At 38.9% G+C, this 21,334-nt stretch overlaps 1 protein-coding gene across 1 annotated transcript in view; it reads left to right on the plus strand.

Annotated features, from left to right (window-relative positions):
- The first annotated feature begins 6,015 nt into the window (after positions 1-6,015).
- Positions 6,016-21,334, plus strand: part of LOC103036759 (Kv channel-interacting protein 1) — a 67,258-nt gene continuing 51,939 nt past the window's right edge. Inside the window, exon 1 of the mRNA XM_007228018.4 lies at positions 6,016-6,829. Coding sequence (XP_007228080.1) covers positions 6,742-6,829 — 88 coding nt within the window. The 5' untranslated portion in view covers positions 6,016-6,741. The remainder of the gene's footprint in view (positions 6,830-21,334) is intronic.

Raw genomic sequence — 21,334 nt, forward strand, 5'->3', positions numbered from 1 at the left:
AGCAAGAAGCCTCGGTGTAGTAATGGATGACCAGTTATCGTTCTCGAGCCATATTGCAAATCTGACTCGGTCATGCAGATTTCTCCTGTACAACATCCGAAGAATTCGACCGTTTCTGTCTCAGGATGCCACTCAGGTGCTTGTGCAGTCTCTTGTCATCTCAAGACTTGACTACTGCAACTCTCTACTGGCTGGTCTTCCACTGCGAGCCACCAAACCACTACAGTTAATTCAGAACGCGGCAGCACGACTCGTCTTCAATCTTCCGAAGTTCAGTCATGTGACTCCTTTGCTGCGTTCCCTCCACTGGCTTCCTGTTGCCGCCCGCATCCGATTCAAAACCCTGACGCTGGCCTACAAGGCAAAAAACGGACCAGCACCTTCATACCTGATGGCGATGGTCAAAGCCAGATCTGCACCAAGAGCTCTTAGAGCTTCCAGAACGGCTCGGCTCGAACCTCCATCACTCAAAACACACAGAAAACAGACATCCAGACTCTTCTCTGTGCTGGCACCAAGGTGGTGGAATGAACTTCCACTGGATGTCAGAACAGCAGAGTCACTCACGGTCTTCAAACGTCGACTGAAGACACATCTTTTCAAAGAGTTCCTAAACTAATAATAATAAAAAAAGGTTCCTAGGGTTCTAAACATGATTAAGCTCTATGTATCTCTTGATCCTAGTCTACAAACTAGCTTTGGATATCTTAAGTAACTTTGAAGCACTGTTGTAAGTCGCTCTGGATAAGGGCGTCTGCTAAATACCATAAATGTAAATGTAAATGTAAATGTAAATTAATCTTCAGTACTAGAGAGAAAAAGACATTGGGTGACTCTATGCATTGAGTGGTCAGATTTAATTTAGCTGAACACCTTAATGAAAGTTACAGAGTTGGATAAAACACTCAGGTATCGCCCTTTCAAGTTCCTCTTCCTTCCCTATTGACCCACTCAACTACAATCTCCATAAGCCACCTCTTCTGGAGGAGTCTGGCTCACAGCACTATCATCATAGTCAGCTTATCCGGAACTGTTCCGACAAGCAGAGTGCTGATTTGTTTCAGTTGTGACTTATTGCTGATTCTCGGTTGCTACCCTATTGAAGGCTGTTCCAAAATTAATAAATATGCAGTCTACCTTCATAGCCCTCAGTTATCAACAGTTAACTGTGCATGTATATTGTGAAAGAAGAGATGAAAATCAGCACCATGCTTGTTATAAACTGAAAAAGCATATGCATGCAAGTCTATCTGCCTCTTTCTATTTGTATCTTAATTAAATCAGCCATGATGCATTGGTATCAATTGTTATCACTACCAATGCTATAATGCTTCTATGTATTTGGCAAAGTTTTATCTGTTAGACCATTTTCCATATAGGTGTGATGTAATTCCCAGCTCTGACATAATTCAGACAAACATACCCAGTTTACACATGAGTCTTGAGTATCAGGATAAGACCAATGCAAGTATGCAAGTAAATCTGTCAAACCAGTGTAGAGAAAATCACTTTGATTGGTTTCAACCAACTACCCAATTCTTCCAAGCCAGTGGAAAATCATACACATACATTGTTTATTTCCACAAAGCAAAGAGTGGTTATAACCCATATCATTTACTTATAATGGCATAAATAATTGAAATATTATATAATTGGTGTCACGTCTGGTGTTGTAGGCGCTCCCTGTCCTTCCACACTTAGCTCCAACGGAGGTTCTCAGTCAAACAACTACAACACCTAGAATGCACCACACACTGACATCACACACGCTGTTGATCACGTGACACCTCACCTGCCCCGGCCAGGAAGTCCTGAATACTGATTACCTGTAGTATATAAGGTCTGCTCACACACACACACACACACACACGCCGCGTATTGCCTGGTTTCGTCCACTTTACAAAGCGTTTATCTCTGTTATAGTTTTCTCGTGTATGACCTTGCTTTTGTTTTCTCGACTCTGATTTTTGCCTTGCCTACTCTGTGGATTTTTGTGTATTACCTGGACTGCATCTGACTGCATCTGACAGTGTCAGACAGGCCTTTACCTCCAGGTCATTGTGTTCCTTTTTGGCTTCACACCTCCTATAAAGAGGGCCTACAGGAAGTCACAATGTCACACATATACTCAACACTGTCCATAGGACACTCTGAAACTCAGAAACACAAATAAACAGATATATCTAAATAAAAGTTATTAATAAACCTAGTAGTGGGAAATCATAGAAAAGCATTGTCTTATTGTTCTACCACAGACTTAAATCTTATTAGGATACAATCCAGATACCAATCATATGACGTCATAAGGTGTAAAGTTGTAGGTGTTGTTTTTTCATCATTATTCTACACAGCAGGTGTCGCTTGGAAAGGGAAGCACAGTGCTGCTGAATAAATCTGTAAAAATGAATTTAAATATGTTTTACAGCAAGAACCCAAAAACCTGTGTCTCCCTCGATTCGCTTATCCTTCATTCTTTTTCTTTCTGTGCTTGTGAATGCAGGAGAATAGGCCTCCGTCATGGTTTGAAAAGAAGGTCCATTAAAAGTCAATCCCTCTTTCTGCCTCTTTCTGTTTCTGTATCATTTCATCTCTTTCTCTTACGCTCTGTTGCTGAAAGATATGACTGTCCATGCAGGCGTTTTTTTTTTGTTTTCCTTTCCTCTGTCGCTCCTCTCCTCCCGGCAGGTTTTTATCCTCCCCCTATCTGTCCATCTCAGTGTGGGATGGTAAATTTAGAGGCACTGCGCTGCCATTGTTTACCACTGTCACACTCTTTTGACAGATGCAGAAACACAACACCAAAAAACAAGAGAGAAAATACGCTAATTTCCCTTATATAGTCCTTTCATTTTAAAATATTATTTCTTCTCATTTCTGTTTATCCCTTTCTTTCCCAATGTATTGCTTATTTTCCCCTTCCCACCAGTGCAGAGACAGCAGGGATACCAGTGTCCTTCAACCAAAGCTTATCTCTATTATAATCCATTACACTGTAAACAAACCTCCTTAATGCACACACACACACACACACACACACAGGTACTGTAACACCAACCGAGTAATTATGGAGTACTGTAACTGTACACTCACTCACCCCATTGTTTTTCACCCCTAAATAGCTACCATTATTATCACACACACACCTCTCTCTCTCTCTCTCTCTCTCTCTCTCGCTTTCTTTCTCTCTCTCTCTCTCTCACACTCTCTATATCCTTCTGTCTCTCGTTTTAGCTGTTAATAACCAAACAGAATGGCATTATGAACACAATCCTCTCTTTTCTTTTTTCATGCATCTATTTTTTTCTCATCCATGCACTTCATAATCTAGTTTGTCCTCTTTATTCCTCTGTCTCCAGCATCTCTCTCTCTCTCTCTCTCTCCCTCTCTCTCTCTCTCTCTCTCTCTCTCTCCCTCTCTGTATCATGCAGATGTATTAGTGAGGGGAGCTGGTGGTGGCTGTTATGGTGATCTGGTGGTCTGTACTGTTGCTGTGGAGCTGTGGATATGGCAGTGCAGTGCTGCGTATGGAGATTGATCATGAGTTCCTGTTCCAGTCCCAGAGGCCTGTGCAACGACAAAGCACAAACTCACTTAAACGAGTGAAACAAAGTAGTTTTTCTTCATTACGCTCACTAAGAGCATTTACTCTCTCTCTCTCTCCTGTACTTATAACAATGAGTTTTTTAAGGTGCTTTGTTTTTTAGTTTTTTTCTTCATCTGTAAGAAAACATGCAGCTGGCCACTGTTCTGCACTGTAAGCCTGGAGAAGTTTAATTAACAAACCATTTTTAAATTAGGTTTAATTTGCTAAAAACATAAATATTATGCATAAATGATAAGCTAATTATTATTTTTTTAATGATTTTTTGTCATATCAATTTCATAGTCAATTAATACATGACATGGAGAAAATTGAAATGCTATAGAGTGAAAAGTTTAACACACAACCAACACAGAGTTGGAGAGCAGCTCAGTAAATGTAGCTTGCTCTTACAGCCTATAACATAAAGGCCAGGCAGTTAATCATAATGTATAATCTTCAAGTTTACTATTGATTACTATCAGAAGCAGGGGGACTCAACCAGTATGCAAACAGACTATGCCAAAAGCCAATAAAAAGAAGCGGTCAATAGAAACAAATTAAACCCAGTTATTATGAGTTGATTCAACTCACATGACTTAAGTTTACATATGTGGAAATATCAAATTGTACACAAAACAGGACTTTTTTTTTAAGTTAAAACAATTGTAAAAGTGTTGTAAGTGGGTGTAGAAGTACCGACAATGTCCACTTTATTCTATAAAAAGGTTAGTGTGTTACAGAATGTATTGTCTAATTCTGTATTCCAGGATGTGTCTTGTTAAGGGCAGAAATATTCACATTCAGACAGAATATGAGACATTATTTATAGTATTAATCTACAGAAATGTAATTTCCTGAAATGAGAGGATGTTGTTCTGGGAAGCGGATCTTTTTACCCAGGAGTTTAAGCTGTGGCAGTGTAAGTAATGACTGAGAAATGACCTTTTCTATACAGTTTGTCTTTTGTCATTAAGTGCACGCCTTTAGGCCTGCAATTAATCACTGCTATACACTAGATCCCACTGCGGAGAGCTGACTTCATCTATAGCATTACCATACAAACCAGCGTGCTGATCTCCTGCAGAGCACTCAGATGTGTTTGCGGTTCGTAAAGCAGGCACTGCTTTAATGGTGAAGGCTGCGCTGTATTTCACAGTGTGTCTGAGGAGATTGCTCTTTTGAGAAGATGAGCAGAGCCAGAGCTGGAGTCAGAAGAGGGACATTTAACTGCAGCCTGTAAAAATGTTAGAGAGACAGGGAGCAGCAGAGGAGAGGACAGAGCAGGACATACAGGGGGAAGTAATTATAGATAAAGAGGAAAAGTACACCACTGAATAAGAGAGTGGACAGGATGTGTGTGTGTGTGTGTGTGTGTGTTTGTGTGTGCATAGTTTGTGTAGGACACAAAGAGGCTGGTATAAAAAGATACAGGACATTGAAGAGGTCAGGTGTATGCGTGAATACATGTATGAAAAAACTGATGAGAGAGAGACCTTGAGAGAGAAAGAGATAAGAGACACATAGAGTGTGAGTGAAATAGAAAGAGATAGCATTATAGAGAGAAAGAGTGGGGAGAGGGTAAAAAGTATTGAGAGAGACTTAATTAGTGTAGAAAATGAGTGGAACAAGATTGAAAGGGGAAGAATAAAGCAAAGGCAAGTGTGAGAGAGAAAGAGTGAAAGAGTGGAGAGAGGATGTAGAAAGAGAAAAGAGAATACAAGCGAATAAAAAAGTAAAGAAAGAAAAAGAGAAAGGGGTGAAAGAGAGAAGAGAGATAAAGAGGGGTAAAGAATGAGGGAGAGCATAAGGGAGTAAAAGTGTGTAGAAAGAGCAAGAGAGAAAGGGCATAAGGGTTGAAAGAGTGGAGAGAGAAAGCAAAAAAGACAAAGAAAGAAGTGGAGAGGAATAAAGAAAGGATGAATAAGTGGAGAGAGTGTGAAGAGAGAGAGTGAAAAGGGATCAAGACAGTTAGATGGCTGGACAGAGAGTAAAAGAGTGAATAGAGAAGTTGTGGAGAAAGTGAGAAAGAGTGGAGTGAGAGGGAAGAGAGAGACTTTTGTGCATAAAAAAGGAGGGAGAAAAAAGCGAGTGAAAAGAGCGCAGAAGAGGGAGAGAGTGTGAGAGAGATAGAGAAGGAAGGGAAAGAAAGTGGGAAAAAGAGAGGAAAAATGGAGAGAGTAGAGAAAGAGTAATGGGGGAGTAAATTAAAGAGTAGAGTAATTAAAAGCGAGCAGAATAAAAAAAGATAGAGGACAAAGAGTGATAGGAAGCAAGGGAGTGAGAGAGCAGATAGCAGAGTGAGAAAGTGAAATAGTGAAGACTGAAGAGAGAAAGAGAGAGTGTGAGAGAGAGAGAGAGAGAGAGAGAGAGGCAGCTGCAGCATCAGTAGTGTTTTATGCTTTCCTCGCAGGGGCTGTCCACACACAGCGCGGTGCTGAAAGTAGAACACTGCTCTGCGGCACAGCGAGAGACTGAGAGAGGGAAAGAGCGAGAGAGTGGGAAAGACAGGAGTGAGAAGGACATAGTAGGGCAAAGAGGGAAAGAACAGCAACCAATAAGAAAAAAAGCTAGGAAGTCAAAGAAAGAAAAGAGTGGAGGAGCCTGACGGATATTGCTCTTTAATTTCACTTCGAAATTTGTACCTTCTATGATTATTCTTCTTTTCTTTCACTCAGATTTTTGGAGCTGTAAAGGGGGATCTGACTGTTTATTTCACTCTCATTTATAGTCTATCATTCTCTTTCTCTCTCTCTCTCTCTTCGCTGTTCTGGGTATCCAATTTCCTTGTGAGAGGAAGAGGATAGGGAGGAACTGAAGGATCTGGATGATATCGTTGCTTCTGTTCACTGGAAAGTCTCTAGAGGATTGAACTCTACTGGGAGAGAACGTAACTTTTTTACTCCAGCACCTCCATCTCCTTTTATCTGATTCATCCTCTTTTCACATCATTGTCTTTCTCCAGGAGTTTCTCTCTTCATGTACATGGATCTCACCTAAAAAGCTTTTCTGTACATTTTGATTGATGCTGTTCAAACCCTGGTGACAAGGCTTATTTCTGCAGTGCTCTTCAGTTTCGGACTAAACTAAATTAATTAAATTAATCTGATTTGACTGGACTGATCCTGACCTCGGTGACCCCTGTGTCAGTGTGAGTGAAGATGTCAGCCTGTGCTAAACGCTGTAAGCATGGACTGGTGAAGTTTGCTGTCTCTGTGCACAAACTGGTGACGGGAACACTCAACAAAGGTAAGAAAACATATCATCATCATTATTAGCTCAGTGATGAAGCTAAGGAAAAACTGCTTCATGATCATGTACTATGTAGTTAAAATTGACCAGGGATAATCTGTTTTAGAGGCAGTAATCTTGTAATGATTGGATGGTACACTACAGCAACTCAATACTGTCCCAGGGAAACCCTACTGCACTTATGTATGATTGCTGCGGTCATGCAAAAAACTTTTTTTTTGGGATCTGGCAGTGGTTCTTTATATTGTTTCAAAAATGTCTGATGGTTGGATTAATAGAAATAAAATGTTTATTGGGTGGTGGATTTTCTCAGCACTGCAGTGACACTGACATATTGGTGTTGTGTTGGTGAGTGGATCAGACACAGCAGTGCTGCTGGAGTTTTTAAATACAGTACTTTAGTGTCACTGCTGGACTAAGAACAGACCGCCAACCTGTGGACAATGCCCTGTGGGGAGTGTCCTGTAAACACTGATAAAGAACTGGAGAATAACCAATACAAACTGTGCAGCAACAGATTCAGAGCTTCTGTCTCTGATTTTACTTTACCTACAAGGCAGAACAACTAGGAAGTGAACGCAATGTTTAAAAACTCCAGCAGCACTGCAGCACTGTGTCTGATCCACTTGTACAGCACCAGCATGTGACCTTACAGCAGTTTTGAAGATGTTCTGACCCAGTGGATAGAGATGCCAATCATTGGTTTATATCAAAGCTGCACTGACTGAAGGTCAGGTGGAGGCAATGCCCATTTTCTATGTCTTAGATAAAGGAGTGTGATGAGAGAGCGAGAGAAAGAGAGAGTGTTATTGCTGATTCATTATCTAATTGCACTAAATCTATTATGCTGTGAACAATAGAAAACATTAAGAAGCATTAGGCACACACCCACACAAAATCAACTTTTCACCGATAGATTGTTTACCACACAGCATCTTCATAAATTAGGGCAGTTATATTTTGGCACAAAAATGAAAAACATCTAAGCTTAATAGATGTGGATATTTTCTTGTGTCTGAGCTTCCCAGAACAGTCAAAATAATCACCAGTTGTGTGTGTTGTTTGGACAGTTTGAGTCTGGGATTGGTCGATTTAAAGTAAAAATAATGTTATAGTATTATGTTACTTTATTTTTCAGATAACATGAACTCCAAAATAGATCATTATTTTGCTTTAAATCAGTATTATATGGGCACTGACAATTCTTGCTCCTGGGATAACACTACACTCGGGTTTTGCAACTATATACAGTACTTAGGGGCATTGTCTGGCACACTTTATCAACATTGCATAGTGCAGTTTCTGGTGTGTTGGGCTCAATAAAGTAGCAACAATACTGGCACTTACTTTCCTGATTACAGGTCAGAACAGAATCAACATGATTCTGAAGCTGTTCTGAAAACATTAATGCTGCTTTAAAATAAGTTGAAACATTCAATAGAAAGTATTACAATGACCATATCTATGGTCATAGTTAAAAAGCAGTAGTAGTAATAGTAGTAGTAGTCACAGTATAAGTAGAAGTATAAATAGTAGAAGTAGTATAAGTAGTAGAAGTAGTAGTGATAGAATGAACAGTAATAGTAGTAAGAAAAATGTAGTAGTAGCTGAAGAAGAAAAAGTAGTAGTAGTAGTAGAAGTAGAAGTGGCACTACTGCTAGTAGTAGAAGAAGTGGTAACAGTCAGAGAAGTAGTAGGAATAGAATAAGCGGTACTAGTAATAATAGTGGTGGTAGAAGAAGTGGCACTACTATGGAGTACTGGAATTGTTAAACTGGCTTAGCATTGTGGATAACACAACCACCTTCCTTAGGGCAGATTAGGTTTGATTCCCTAGCTGGACAAAAACACTACTCTACACCAAGATGGATTCTTGGCAAGACACAATACATTCTACATAATACACCACTCTGTATTAGAGCGCCAGCCAAATGCAATAAATGTAAATGGGGAAGGAGAAAGTAGCATGTGACTGTAGTGCAAGCAATTTCTATTTGCTGGGTTCCTTTTACCTCAGACGTTGGCTGTTGGAGCTGAAAATAACATCACACCTTTTGGGCCCCCAAGTTACAGGAAGATATCTGCACACAAATAGAAAATGTTTTGACAATTCTTTACTTGAGAGATTTATGCTCAATCCAACCAAATCATGTCCAGTTAATACAATTTTCTAGTAGGAATGGCATAGAAGGCACTTCATAGTACATCATAGATGAGTAGTCATTAAGACACATTATCAAATGTTCTTCATCTAAAGGGCATATCCTAATTACAGTAAAAAGGGGCACACTAGATTTTCTTTTTCATAAGAAGGACAGCCGATAGAGAACTTTAACAATGGAGACACTAGGGTTGCTTCATGTGGTGTACTGGGGACTCAGGGTTGATGAAGCTTTCTCAACTTTCTGAGTAGGGATTCCGACTTGTGGGGGCATTCTAAATTCACTGTTTGAACCCTAAAATACATCCTTTTTCAATTGGATTATAGCACTATATCTTAACCGTGGGACTGAACAACAAGCTTTTCTTAGAGCAAAAGAAGAGAGATGCTACTGTGGTGGTTTCAGTGGAAATGGCCTTGACCCAGAAACCATGAATTCCATCTATGACAGTGATGTAGTGAACATCTCTAAGGAACCTGAGCTGTAGTGTTCTGTTCTGAACAGACCTCTACATGTTTTAGCCTGATGGTGCTCTGTGTTCTACAGCATCCACCCAAGTATGGCTCGAGCACAACAGTGTCAGCTGGTAAGGAGCCCAGACTGGGGCTAATCTGGGAACCATTAGATCGTAGAACCACATTACCGTACATTTTGTGTGATTTTACATAGCCTAATTTCTCTTCTTTATATTTTACCCATTAATAAATAGTCTGTAAATATGATCATTACAGCACTGTATGCCAAGTCATTTTGGGCTACTGCTATTCAGCTGAATGATGATGTCAGGAGGGTGCTGCTTTGGCTTCAAACTTATTAGACTACTCTACACACACACACACACACACACGGCTGTATCTCTGTTTAGCCTCATGTCTCCTTAGGGAACAAGCAGTGTAGCATCTGCATCTGAGTACATCAGATTAAGCTCCACACACAAACCCAAGAGAGAGACTGTGTTTGTGTGTGTGTGTTTCTGTGTGTTTGATTATCTCAAGGTGTCAACGTGCTGCAGAAGTGTAGGTCCATTGATTTTGTTCACCTCTCTTTAAGTGTGAAACTTCTCAGGGACATGAAGGGATATAAACTAGGGATAATGGAGTGTGTGTGTGTGTTGTGTGTATGTGTGCGTGAGAGTTAAAGAGAAAGACAGAGATAATGCATAGCCATGAATTACACTGATGCAACAGACTGCAATATAAAATCTCACAGAATGTGATTCTGAATGCTTTATCAGAGATGCTGTGAACTTTATATTGTATTTTTTTTTTCACTTCAGCTACTCTGTTCTATTATTATCTGCTTTAGAATGTCTCTTTAGAATGTTTCAGACTTTGTTTGGGTTTGTGCATTATACACCCAGTCTACCTTAAACCATCTTAAAAGGAGGAATCTGGTGTGAAATGGACTTGGGTGTAATGAAACATCAGAACATGTACAAACTTTTGTTGAATAGCTCACGTCCGTTCACTCCCAGCATTCTGAAATGGAGCACTTATAGTTGATGACAGGCTTATAATGCTAGCAATAGAGGCATAGTGTTACCCACGCAAACACTTCATTGGCAGAATTCTGAGGGTCCTGACATTTACAACAAGGCAATTTCAAGATGGCTGCACCCAAAAAATTACTTCAAGTTACTGTGATTATAAACAGTCTTTTTAATAAACTCTGTGCACTTTAAAACATTTCGGTGCCTCGTTTTAAATATTAGAACCCTCAGAATTCTGCCAATGAAGTGTGGATAAAAGCAATGTATTTCGGAATGCAGGGGGTGAACTAACGTGGGCTATTTGACTAAGCGTTTGTACACATTATCATGTTTGACTACACCCAGAGTTCTCCTTTAAAATCACTAATACTACTTAGATTATTAACGTCAATCAATTATGTATCGGACTCTCAAATTGATCCAGTCCCAAGAGCTGATCCAATCAAACTGTATGATTCAAAGTCGTGTATTTGTATAATGTGTGACTGGTCCCTGGGGTTTAGGGGCGTGGCCACTGTGGCCTGTTAGTAGGAAGCATACAGAAACACAGACACAGGAAGTAAATGAACTCAAAACGTACATTTTATTGACTTTTAAGGCCCTCCACCACACCCAAAATAACTCAAAACAACATAAATACAGCCCAATGGGGCTCTAGACGCTTATGTCTCTACTTGGAGTCTTTGAAAGGTCCATTTCTGCCTCGGCCCTCTGCTCACCAGCGAAGTCTCTCTAGAGTGAGGGCTGAGGCCACGTTTTTAGGCCTGTCCCAGCTGGCTGCTTAATCAGTCCTAATGCAGACCACCTGGGACAGGTAGGGCTGTGCGTCCCAGCGTGGGTGGAGGAGATAGCAGGGTAAAAGGCACTGGTCCTTGACTTTGGAGGCACACACACAGGGCAGACTCTGTGAGGGGTAGAAGAGGTGTTTAATGGCACCTTTAATGTCCGGATAACTTAGGGTGAGCATATCAGGACAGTACATGCAAACCCACTGTTAAAACACCTCACTGCAATTAAGCTTGACTTTCACAGTGTTGTAAAAGTGTTTTATTTCCAAAAGTAAAGTACATTTCATTTTAATAGCAGATGCAGTTTATCATGGTTTTTTTCTGCAAAGATCAATTTGATCCAAATGGTGGATCAGGTATTGATCTTCATGATGGTCAACTAGCTTGGTCTGTCACGTCCTGGTTTTGTCTCATGTCTCTGTGTGCTATTCCCACGTGACCTGTGCCCCTCTGTGTCTCCTGTCAGTAGTTTTCCACCACCTGTTTCTCATTTGTAGCTCCGCCCCTTCCCCAGGTGTTTCCAATTCTAGTGTGTTTCCTGTTTGTTAAATAGATCCCATGTGCCACTTTGTCTCCGTTGGTCTTTGCACCTTCCACTGTTGTCTGTCTCTCCGCGTTTCTGTGTTGCTAAAGCAATAGGTCCGTGTTTATTCCTAGTTTGTTCCCCTTGCTCCTTATTCTGTGTTTTTCTGTTTATTTCTAGTTTCCTGTTTTTATCCATTGTTTTTCCTCCCTTGCCCTGCTTAGTTTAGTTTTACCTAGTTTAGCTTCTTGTTTATTTCCTTGTTTAATTCTAGTCCTTCCCTTGTAGATATATCCCTAGCCCTGTTAGTCTATTTCTTGTATCTCTTGTTTGTTTAGGTTTAAGTTATTTTGTTTCACTGTTTATTTTGGTTATTGGTTTTTGGTTATTCTTTGTTTATTTACTCCCTGTTTATATATATTTAGTACTTCTTGTTTGTTTAGTTTATGTTCACTAGTTCCTCTCATTTGTTTTGTTTTTTTTATCTTTGTTACGTGTTTACTTGTTTCTTTGTTATTTATTTAATAAATTATTTATTTATTTCGCCCTACCTGCACTTGTGTCCGCCTCCTCGTCTCCCTGCCTGGGTTAACCGTGACATGGTCATAGCTAAATTAACTCATAGCACTGTTAGTAGAGAAAGTAAGGGATAAAAACTGCAGAGGTGATCAGTGCATTAACTCACATAAAATGGTCTGAATTTGTTTAAACACAAGCATTTGTCACTTCAAGGCCAAACTTTTTATTTTTTTAGCTAAACTGCCACCTGCTGGATGAATAAGAGCTCTGCATGTGATCTATTCAGGTTTTAGTTCCCATGTGTGATAAAAAGCTTTATGTCCAGCTCACTACCAGTTTTAATAAGCCCTGTATTAGCTCTGGTGAAGTGAAGGTTGTTAGATGACTCCCCAATGAAAGGTTTTGAACTACTTAACCAATTGAACTACTTTAAATGCACTCTATGTCCAAATGTGTGTATGGACATCCTTTCTAATAAATGTATTCAGCTCTTTTTAGGAGCAAAGACTGCTGATACAAGTGTGCACATGCACACTAACAGCTTGTATAATCCTTGCTTTTCCTTTTTCTCTACCAATCCGCCTCCTCTCCTCCGTGACCTGGAAACTGATATTGACGCCAACTTGTCATCAGACAAAAGAAGACGCTTAAAATCCTCCTTAAAGCAACTTCCAGCGGAGGATACACCAGAGTATCCTACCCAGAAAGACTTTTAGGGATTTTAGAGTGACATTACTGTGGGCACGCCCACAGAGCAAGCACGCGCATGTTTTTTATGAATTAATCATTCATTTTAATACATTTTGTAATACATTGTGAAGAAATTACAAAACCTTATACAAATTCAAAACTTACCTCTTATGAGCAAATAAGTAAGAGATACAAAAATGTATAATATAAAATAAATACACACAAAGCTTCCACTTTTATCTGATTTGTTATCTGATTGGCACATATTTTGTAACAGTTTAGAAATGTAGCATTTTTCATTAAAAATATGGAGGAGAAAAATGAGAAGTATAAATAAATAAATGCACATATAAATAAATAAATACAAATATAAATATTTGTATAGATAAATAAATGAATAATTAATTTGTTTATTTAAATATTTGAATATTTCTGCATTTGTTTATTTAAACATTTATTTATTTATTCATGTATTTATTTATTTCCGTATTTCTTCATTTATTTATCGTATTTTTCGCACTATGAGCGCACCATGTTATAAGGCTCAGGTATATTTTTTAAGACCTAAGGCGCATTTTATGCAACACTAGAAAAGAGAGGCTGGTCGCAATGTTTTCGCGGTGCGGTACCGTGGCAGAAAATGCCTCACGCGCCCAGAAAAACACTGTAGTCCAAACAACAATAAACAAAGACAAAATGACTGATATGAACTATTATTGAACATCCTCAGCTATACAACACTTCCCTACACTCATGTAGAGATAACAAGAGGAAGAGCATAAGCGGCATACCGCGTTCAGTGTGTAAGCACCTTAAGGTTAGGCTAGAAACCAGTTGCTTCTGTCTGATTCAACAGCGGACGAATCCTGCTTCAGAGTAAGTATAGGACCGCCTACCTCATTAACATACAAACAGAAATACATAAATAAATAAATAAATGATAAATACATAAATACATAAATTAATAAATATATAAATAAATAGATGAAACAATGCAGAAACTGCCCCATATGAAGGTTCATGCATGGAATATGGAAATACAGTCCTGGTAAAAATGTTGTGTGTGCTTTTTCATGACAACATGTTTTTATTTATCAATTTATTTATCTATGCAAATATTTATGCATGTATCAATGTATTTATATATATCTTTATTTATTCATTAATATGTGCATTTATTTATTTACACTTAAGTCACTTTTCGTCCTCCATAGTTTTAACCTCTAAATGAACACTTTTAAAAGTATGGCCGCTTGCAGAAGCTGCGATTGGCTGGGCAGTATTTGTTAAGCTTAAAGTGAGCATTATGGTAGGCTCAGTTACTGCTTCTTCTCTCCATTCATCCTGCTCCTCTTCTCTCCTCTCCTCTCCTCTCTTTTTTCCTCTATACCACCACCCTCTAGGAGTCATGGTCCACTGGGTGTGAGAAGCTCGCATGGTGCTCATGGTCATGTTGTTACTGTTTTTAGCCACTAGGTGTCAGGGTTGTTCTCCAACAGCAGTTCTTATTTTTTTAAAGTGCAGTTCTCCATGTTACCGCGAGACAGAGCCAAAACCAAATACTGCTCTATATCTCAGGCTTTAACATTTATTTGTAAAGTACACAACATGTCTCATTGAGCAAGATTAGGATCAGGTCAGTTCTCTACAGTAATAACCTAAAAAATACAAAGTATACATCACTAAAAATACTAAATAAAACTACATATACAGCAAAAGTCAAAAGTTTGGACACACCTTCCTTTTTTTAAAAAATCATTTTAAAATTGTCTGCATTGTAGATTAATATTAAAGTCATCCAAATGGTGTTAAACAAACCAGAATAGGATTAATATTTCTGATTCTTCAAAGTATCACCTCCTGCTTAGATGACAGTTTTGCTCTGGATTTCCTCAGTCAGCTTTATGAGGTAGAGTCACCTGGAATGGCTTTCAGTTAACAGCTGTGCTGAACTCATCAAGAGTTAATTGCTTGACTTTCTTGCCTTTTAATGTGTTTGAGAGCATCAGTTGTAAAGTTGTGAAGAGGTAGAGTTGGTATACAGTGAAAATCCCTATTTAAGTAATGTTCTAATACTTATTATGGCAATAACTACATTATACTACTAACTACAAAAACTTTAAGAAATGAAGGTCAGTCAATATGAAAAATTTCAAGAACTTTAAAAGTTTCCTCAAGTGCAGTCGCAAAGAACATCAAAAACGTTACAATGAAACTGGCTCTCGTCAGAACCGCCCAAGGAAAAGGAAGAACAAGTGTTACCTCTGTTGCACAGGATTCATCAGATTTACCAGCCTTAGAAATTGCACATTATCAGCACCACAGATAAGAGCACCTAAATGCTGCAAAGAGTATTTTGGTTTGTTTAACTATTTTAAGTTTCTACATGATTCCATTTGTGTTCCTTCAAAGTCTGGAGGACATCCGTATTTATTTACAATGTTGGGAAAAAAAACATTGTGTGTCCAAACATTGACTGGTACTGTACATAAATATACAGAAACCGGTTGTATGAAAACCAGAGACTGTAAAAAAAGATGGACGCCGTGTCGCCGTTCCCATTCATTCAATGAAAATGAAGCCAAAATATTCCTCCATGTTGGCGATCCTGAAACCAGAGTCTACTCATTTAAATAACTCCGCTCCTGAGGTCTGCGTCGCGGTCACAGGCTGCAGAGCGGCGGAGCTGACGGTCTGTTATTGGTCCCGCCCATAATCAGCACTTTTACAATAACCACAACTTTTTTTAATTAGAGCTGAATTACGTTTTAAAAAATGAATTCTGTGGGGATATAAAAATGTTACAATATAAGCAGAGGTTACACTAGCTGTTGCATTTAAATAATGGAGGTAGTATTACAGTATATTATAAAACAATGTGATTGAAAGTTGTCTGTTTTGCCATTGAAACCTATGGGGACGGGTGGGGTTACACAACTTTCTGCAACCAAACAGCAGGGGGCGCCCGACCTGTGGTGGCTTTACTTTTGAGAGAAGATGCTCTGTCCAGCTATACACAGTCTATGATGAAAACTATGAAAAATATCTCTACTATATACAAATACATTGGCATAAGAATCTGAAAAGAAAAAGATAAATATAAAATACACAAATATATGACTAGGCAGCAACAGTGGTATGAATGGAATTACCTATGGCAGGAACCCAATATCAGGCCTCACTCAGATAAGTCAGGTCTGGCCAGTGTTGAACCTCACTCACAAGATTACACCTCACAAGTTGTGTTTGGGCATTCCCAACCCATCCCCTGACATAACACTTTATGATCAATTTACTCATTGCTATCCTATGACTTGAGATGTCTGTGTATAGTGCTTATCTGATGTGTAAATGAATAGTGTGTGCGTTTTTTGCATTTGTTAAATTGTATTATTATCTTTATTATTTTGTAGAGAGATGCCTAGAGAGAGCCCTAACTGTGTGTGTGTGTGTGTGTGTAGATTGCAACTGATCCATGTAACCTGCTTAAGTGTTACAATTAATGTTGCACTCAAATCATCCAGGGAACAAATTCACAGCTTAGATCAAAACAACATTAATTATAATATTAAAAATGCATTTGACAGTCGAGGCAGACAGCTCTGCTGTTTACAGTGAAAAATGCAACAGTTTCTGTGTGAGTGTGTGTGTGTACGTGTGCGTGTGTGAGAAAGACGTGTTTAAAATGCTGTCACATAATTATCCGTCTACCTGCAGGGTCCCTGTGTGTCTTCGATACTGAAATGAAAATTCATCATAATTAACGCTTCAGATGACACAAGGGGGTCAGACTGCTCCCTCTCCCCAGTCTGAGCCACTCTTCCACAGCCAACTCAACCTTGAGTAGTACAACCCCTGGCAAAAAGTATGGAATCACCAGTCTTTGATGAGCACTCCTTCAGACATTTCATTCTGCAAAACAAACTCTGATCAAAAACATGATACAATAATAAGGTCATTCCAAAGTGCAACTTGTTGGCTTTCAGGAACACTCAAAGAAATGAAGAAAAAACATTGTGGAAGTCAGTGAATGTTACTTTTATTGACCAACCACAGGGAAAAAAATATGGAATCACTCAATTCTGAGGAAAAAAGTATGGAATCATGAAAAACAGATAAACAAAAGATGATTCAAAATACATCACTAGTATTTAGTTGCACCACCTTTGGCTTTTATAACGGCTTTCAGTCTCTGAGGCATGGACTTGATGAGTGACAAAGAGTATTCTGCATCAATTTGGTGCCAACTCTCTTTGATAGCAGTTGCCAGATCAGCTTTGCAGGTCGGAGCCTTCTTGTGGACCATTTTTTTTCAATTTCCACCACAGGTTTTCAATTGGGTTGAGATCTGGACTATTTGCAGGCCATGACATCGACTGAATGTGTCTTTCTCCAAGGAATGCCTTCACTGTTTTTGCCCTATGGCACGATGCATTGCCATCTTGGAAAATTATTTCATTATCTCCAAACATCTGTTCAATTGAAGGGATGAGAAAACTGTCCAAAATGTCAATGTAAACGTGTGCATTGATAGAAGAATTAACCACAGTCATCTCCCCAGTGCCTTTGCCTGACATGCAGCCCCATATCATCAAGGACTGTGGAAATTTGGTTGTTTTCTTCAGGCAGGCCTCTTCATAAATCTCACTGGAACGGCACCAAACAAAAGTTCCAGCATCATCACCTTGTCCAATGCAGATTCTTGACTCATCACTGAAGATAACTTTCATCCAGTCATCCACAGTACATGATTGCCTCTCCTTAGCCCACTGCAGTCTTGTTCTTTTATGTTTAGGTGTCAATGATGGTTTTCTTTTAGCTTTCCTGTATTGAAATCCCATTTCCTTTAGGCGATTTCTTACGGTTCGGTCACATACATTGGCTCCAGCTTCTTCCCATTTATGCTTCATCTGTTTAGTTGTACTTTTTCGGTTTTCAAGACAAATGGCCTTAAGTTGCTTGTCTTGACGCTTTGATGTCTTTCTCGGTCTACCAGTACGCTTGGCTTTAACAACCATTCCATGCTGTTTGTATTTGGTCCATATCTTGGATACAGCTGACTGTGAACAGCCCACATCTTTAGCGACCATGCGTGAAGAGTTACCTTCTTCAAGAAGTTTCACAATCCTCTCTTTTGTTTCAAGAGACATTTCTCTTGTTGGAGCCATGGTTCTTGCCACTCTAATTCGTCCAGCAGCCCTCCAAGGTGTCATGACTGCAGGTGTTTTTAACTGCAGACTAACGAGCAGATCTAATCTGAGGCAGGTGTCCATTTAGGGAAAGGAAATTGACTGGGTGTGTCCTTATTTTCTACCTTCAATTTGAGTGATTCCATACTTTTTTCCTCAGAATTGAGTGATTCCATATTTTTTTCCCTGTGGTTGGTCAATAAAAGTAACATTCACTGACTTCCACAATGTTTTTTCTTCATTTCTTTGAGTGTTCCTGAAAGCCAACAAGTTGCACTTTGGAATGACCTTATTATTGTATCATGTTTTTGATCAGAGTTTGTTTTACAGAATGAAATGTCTGAAGGAGTGCTCATCCATGACTGGTGATTCCATACTTTTTGCCAGGGGTTGTATGTGTGTGTGTGTGTGTGTGTGTGTTGATTCTAAGACATTATTAAAATGTAGAGATTGAGTGTTGACAGTGATGTCAGACAGCCTGTCTGCATCCAGAATCACAGCATTAATTATAGTACACTATAATATGTCCAAATGTTTGTGGACTACACTTCTAATGAATGCATTCTGCTAACTTAAGTTGCACCCATTGCTGACACATATGTGCAAATGCACACACAGCTTGTTTATATGTGTACAAATGTAATGGCAATAGAATAGAACCCTTCCCTGCAGGCACGTAACAGTGTTAGATATTATTCTGACAAAAAAAATTCTGTCATCTGACGTCATGACCAACATTCAACCTGAAATTAACGTCTGTTGACGTTGGTGGCCTGCTGGGTTTACAGCATATAAACATGAAACTACTGGCAACATGACTAAGACTCCTATAGCCACACATAATCTGGAGGGGTATAAAGCCCCCCAATATAGAGCTGTGGAGTGGTGGAATTATGTTCTCTGGAATGATTGTGCTCCATACTATACGTTTGTGCTGAGGTGGTTGGGGAGGAAGCAGGTTGGTCTTCTTGCTGAATGCAAACAAATCTTCACAGCAATGCTCCAAAATCTAGTAGAAATCCTTCCTCTCTAAACAGTAGACACAGTGACTCCAACTAAAGCAAGATGTTTTAACGTTTTAATGCCCATGATTTCAGAGGTAACAATAAATGAGCAGGTGTCCCAATACGTTTTTCCATATATCATAAAGGAAACAGAAGCGTTCTAGATTGTTCTCCAGTTCTTTTAAAGAAATACATCACTTGCACTTCTGTATGACTATTGTGAGTCAAATATACAGTTCGTTTCTCAGACATGCCTAACCCTAATCTTAAACTTTAGCATGAACAACCCTGTCCTTCAGTCTGTTTTTTTCCTATCATTCAATCTGTTTGAATCCTACTTTACTGTTCAGAAGACATCTTTGTCTGTTCAATAAGGCCTCATCTGTGGGGGTGTGGCCCATTGAGCACAGGCACTTTCTTTTCAAAATAGCATCTATCACATCTTTCACGTTTTATGACAATGATACATTTTTAACAGATATTTTCGCATCTGTTGGTCATGTTTTTTTTTTTGTTTTTACTGCGATTCTTAACATTTCTTAACAAACAATTGTAGAGTAATTAAATGTATAAAATTAAATAAATAAGAAGCAGATAGCTGAGTGAGGCTGAAGGTAATTTATTCAGAGTCTCAGAAAGGGAAATATTTTAGTGTTCACATGTGTTTCCTCCATCTTCCTGTTCTTTATAAACATGAAATAAAATAAAATAAATAATATCAAAACTCCACATGAAAATGATTACAATTCAGTTACATAATCCTTGCATTCTGAGACAAGAAATACCCAACATATGATAAAAAATATACAAAGAACATTTTTTTTCACTTCATGTAGGTAGGTATACAAAATATACATTTCCAACTGTCTTACAAGATGAAACCCAAAGCTGTCTATATCTTAAAGAAAATCTATAGTGTGCTGTTCAATTCCACAGACAGCCTCCAGTGCCGGCCCAATGGCCTCTATTAAACATGTGTTTCAAGTAAAGAGGCTTCTTCTTTCGTTATCTATTATGATTAAGTCTGTGCTGCAGATGCTGCTGATAGAGATGAAATATTACATATTATTACTTTAATTGTGGCTAAAATGATTAAAAAATATATATTCCCCATATGATACACAGTTTCTGCACCACTCTTTCATCAAAAATGAATGTAGCCCTTGTAAAATATAAAGACATTACATGCACTTCGTCCACATCTTTACTTTCAGGTCGGTTGCATCACGGTCACATCACATTTGCATCACTGATGCTGGTGGGGCCAATCTAACAATTAGCTAACGTAGAACCTGTGGCCAAATTTTTCCAGATGGTTACCACATATACAGTCATTGTTCTATCCAGGCAGGCTCCACATAGCCAGATGCAAGAAAAATATTAAAAACAAAAACTAAGCCTTTTAAATTGAATGTGTTTTTACACTGCCACTCCACTCTCCAAAACAGCAACTTAACTTTCTTTAAAAATCGGTGAAAGTCTGTGATCCTGAAGGCAGTAGTTGACACTATTTGCACAAAAATCAAACACAGTAAGAAGTATTCAGTAGCAAGGCACAATATCACTTATGTCATGGTGGTAGAACCCCCCTGGCTAGAGCTCAGGGCCTCCTCAGGGCTGCTGGCCACGGCTTCTGACTGGAAGCTGAAGGTAGATCTGGGGAGGCAACTACACTGTAAACCCAGAAGTTGTTTGAACTCAAATAAATTAAGTCTGTTTTACACAAAATTGGAGATTTCTAAACAATACTCAACTTTTTTGAGTTGTGGGCACATATATACATTAAAACTGAGATCTTTGAGTTGAACCAACTTATAATAACTGAGTTTAGTCTGTTGCCATTAACAGCTTCTTTTCCATTGGCTTCTGTCACAATCTATTTGCATACTGGGTGTGTCCAACAGTTACTGACACTCACCATCAGTGTGTAGTGATTCACCCGGGGCTACCTTAGGTAAACTTGTAGATCACAGATTATGATTAAATACTTGCTCTCTGTGTTGTAGGCTGTAGAACAAGCCTAATTTACTGAGCTGCAGTAACTCTGTGTTTTTGCTGTGCTCTCAGTACTTTTAGTTGTTTACTGTTTTCTTTCATCTACTTTTCTATGTGTATTTAAAACAAATAGTTGAATGAAA

The sequence above is a fragment of the Astyanax mexicanus genome, chromosome 2 (assembly GCF_023375975.1).
Source record: "Astyanax mexicanus isolate ESR-SI-001 chromosome 2, AstMex3_surface, whole genome shotgun sequence".
NCBI lineage: Eukaryota > Metazoa > Chordata > Actinopteri > Characiformes > Acestrorhamphidae > Astyanax > Astyanax mexicanus.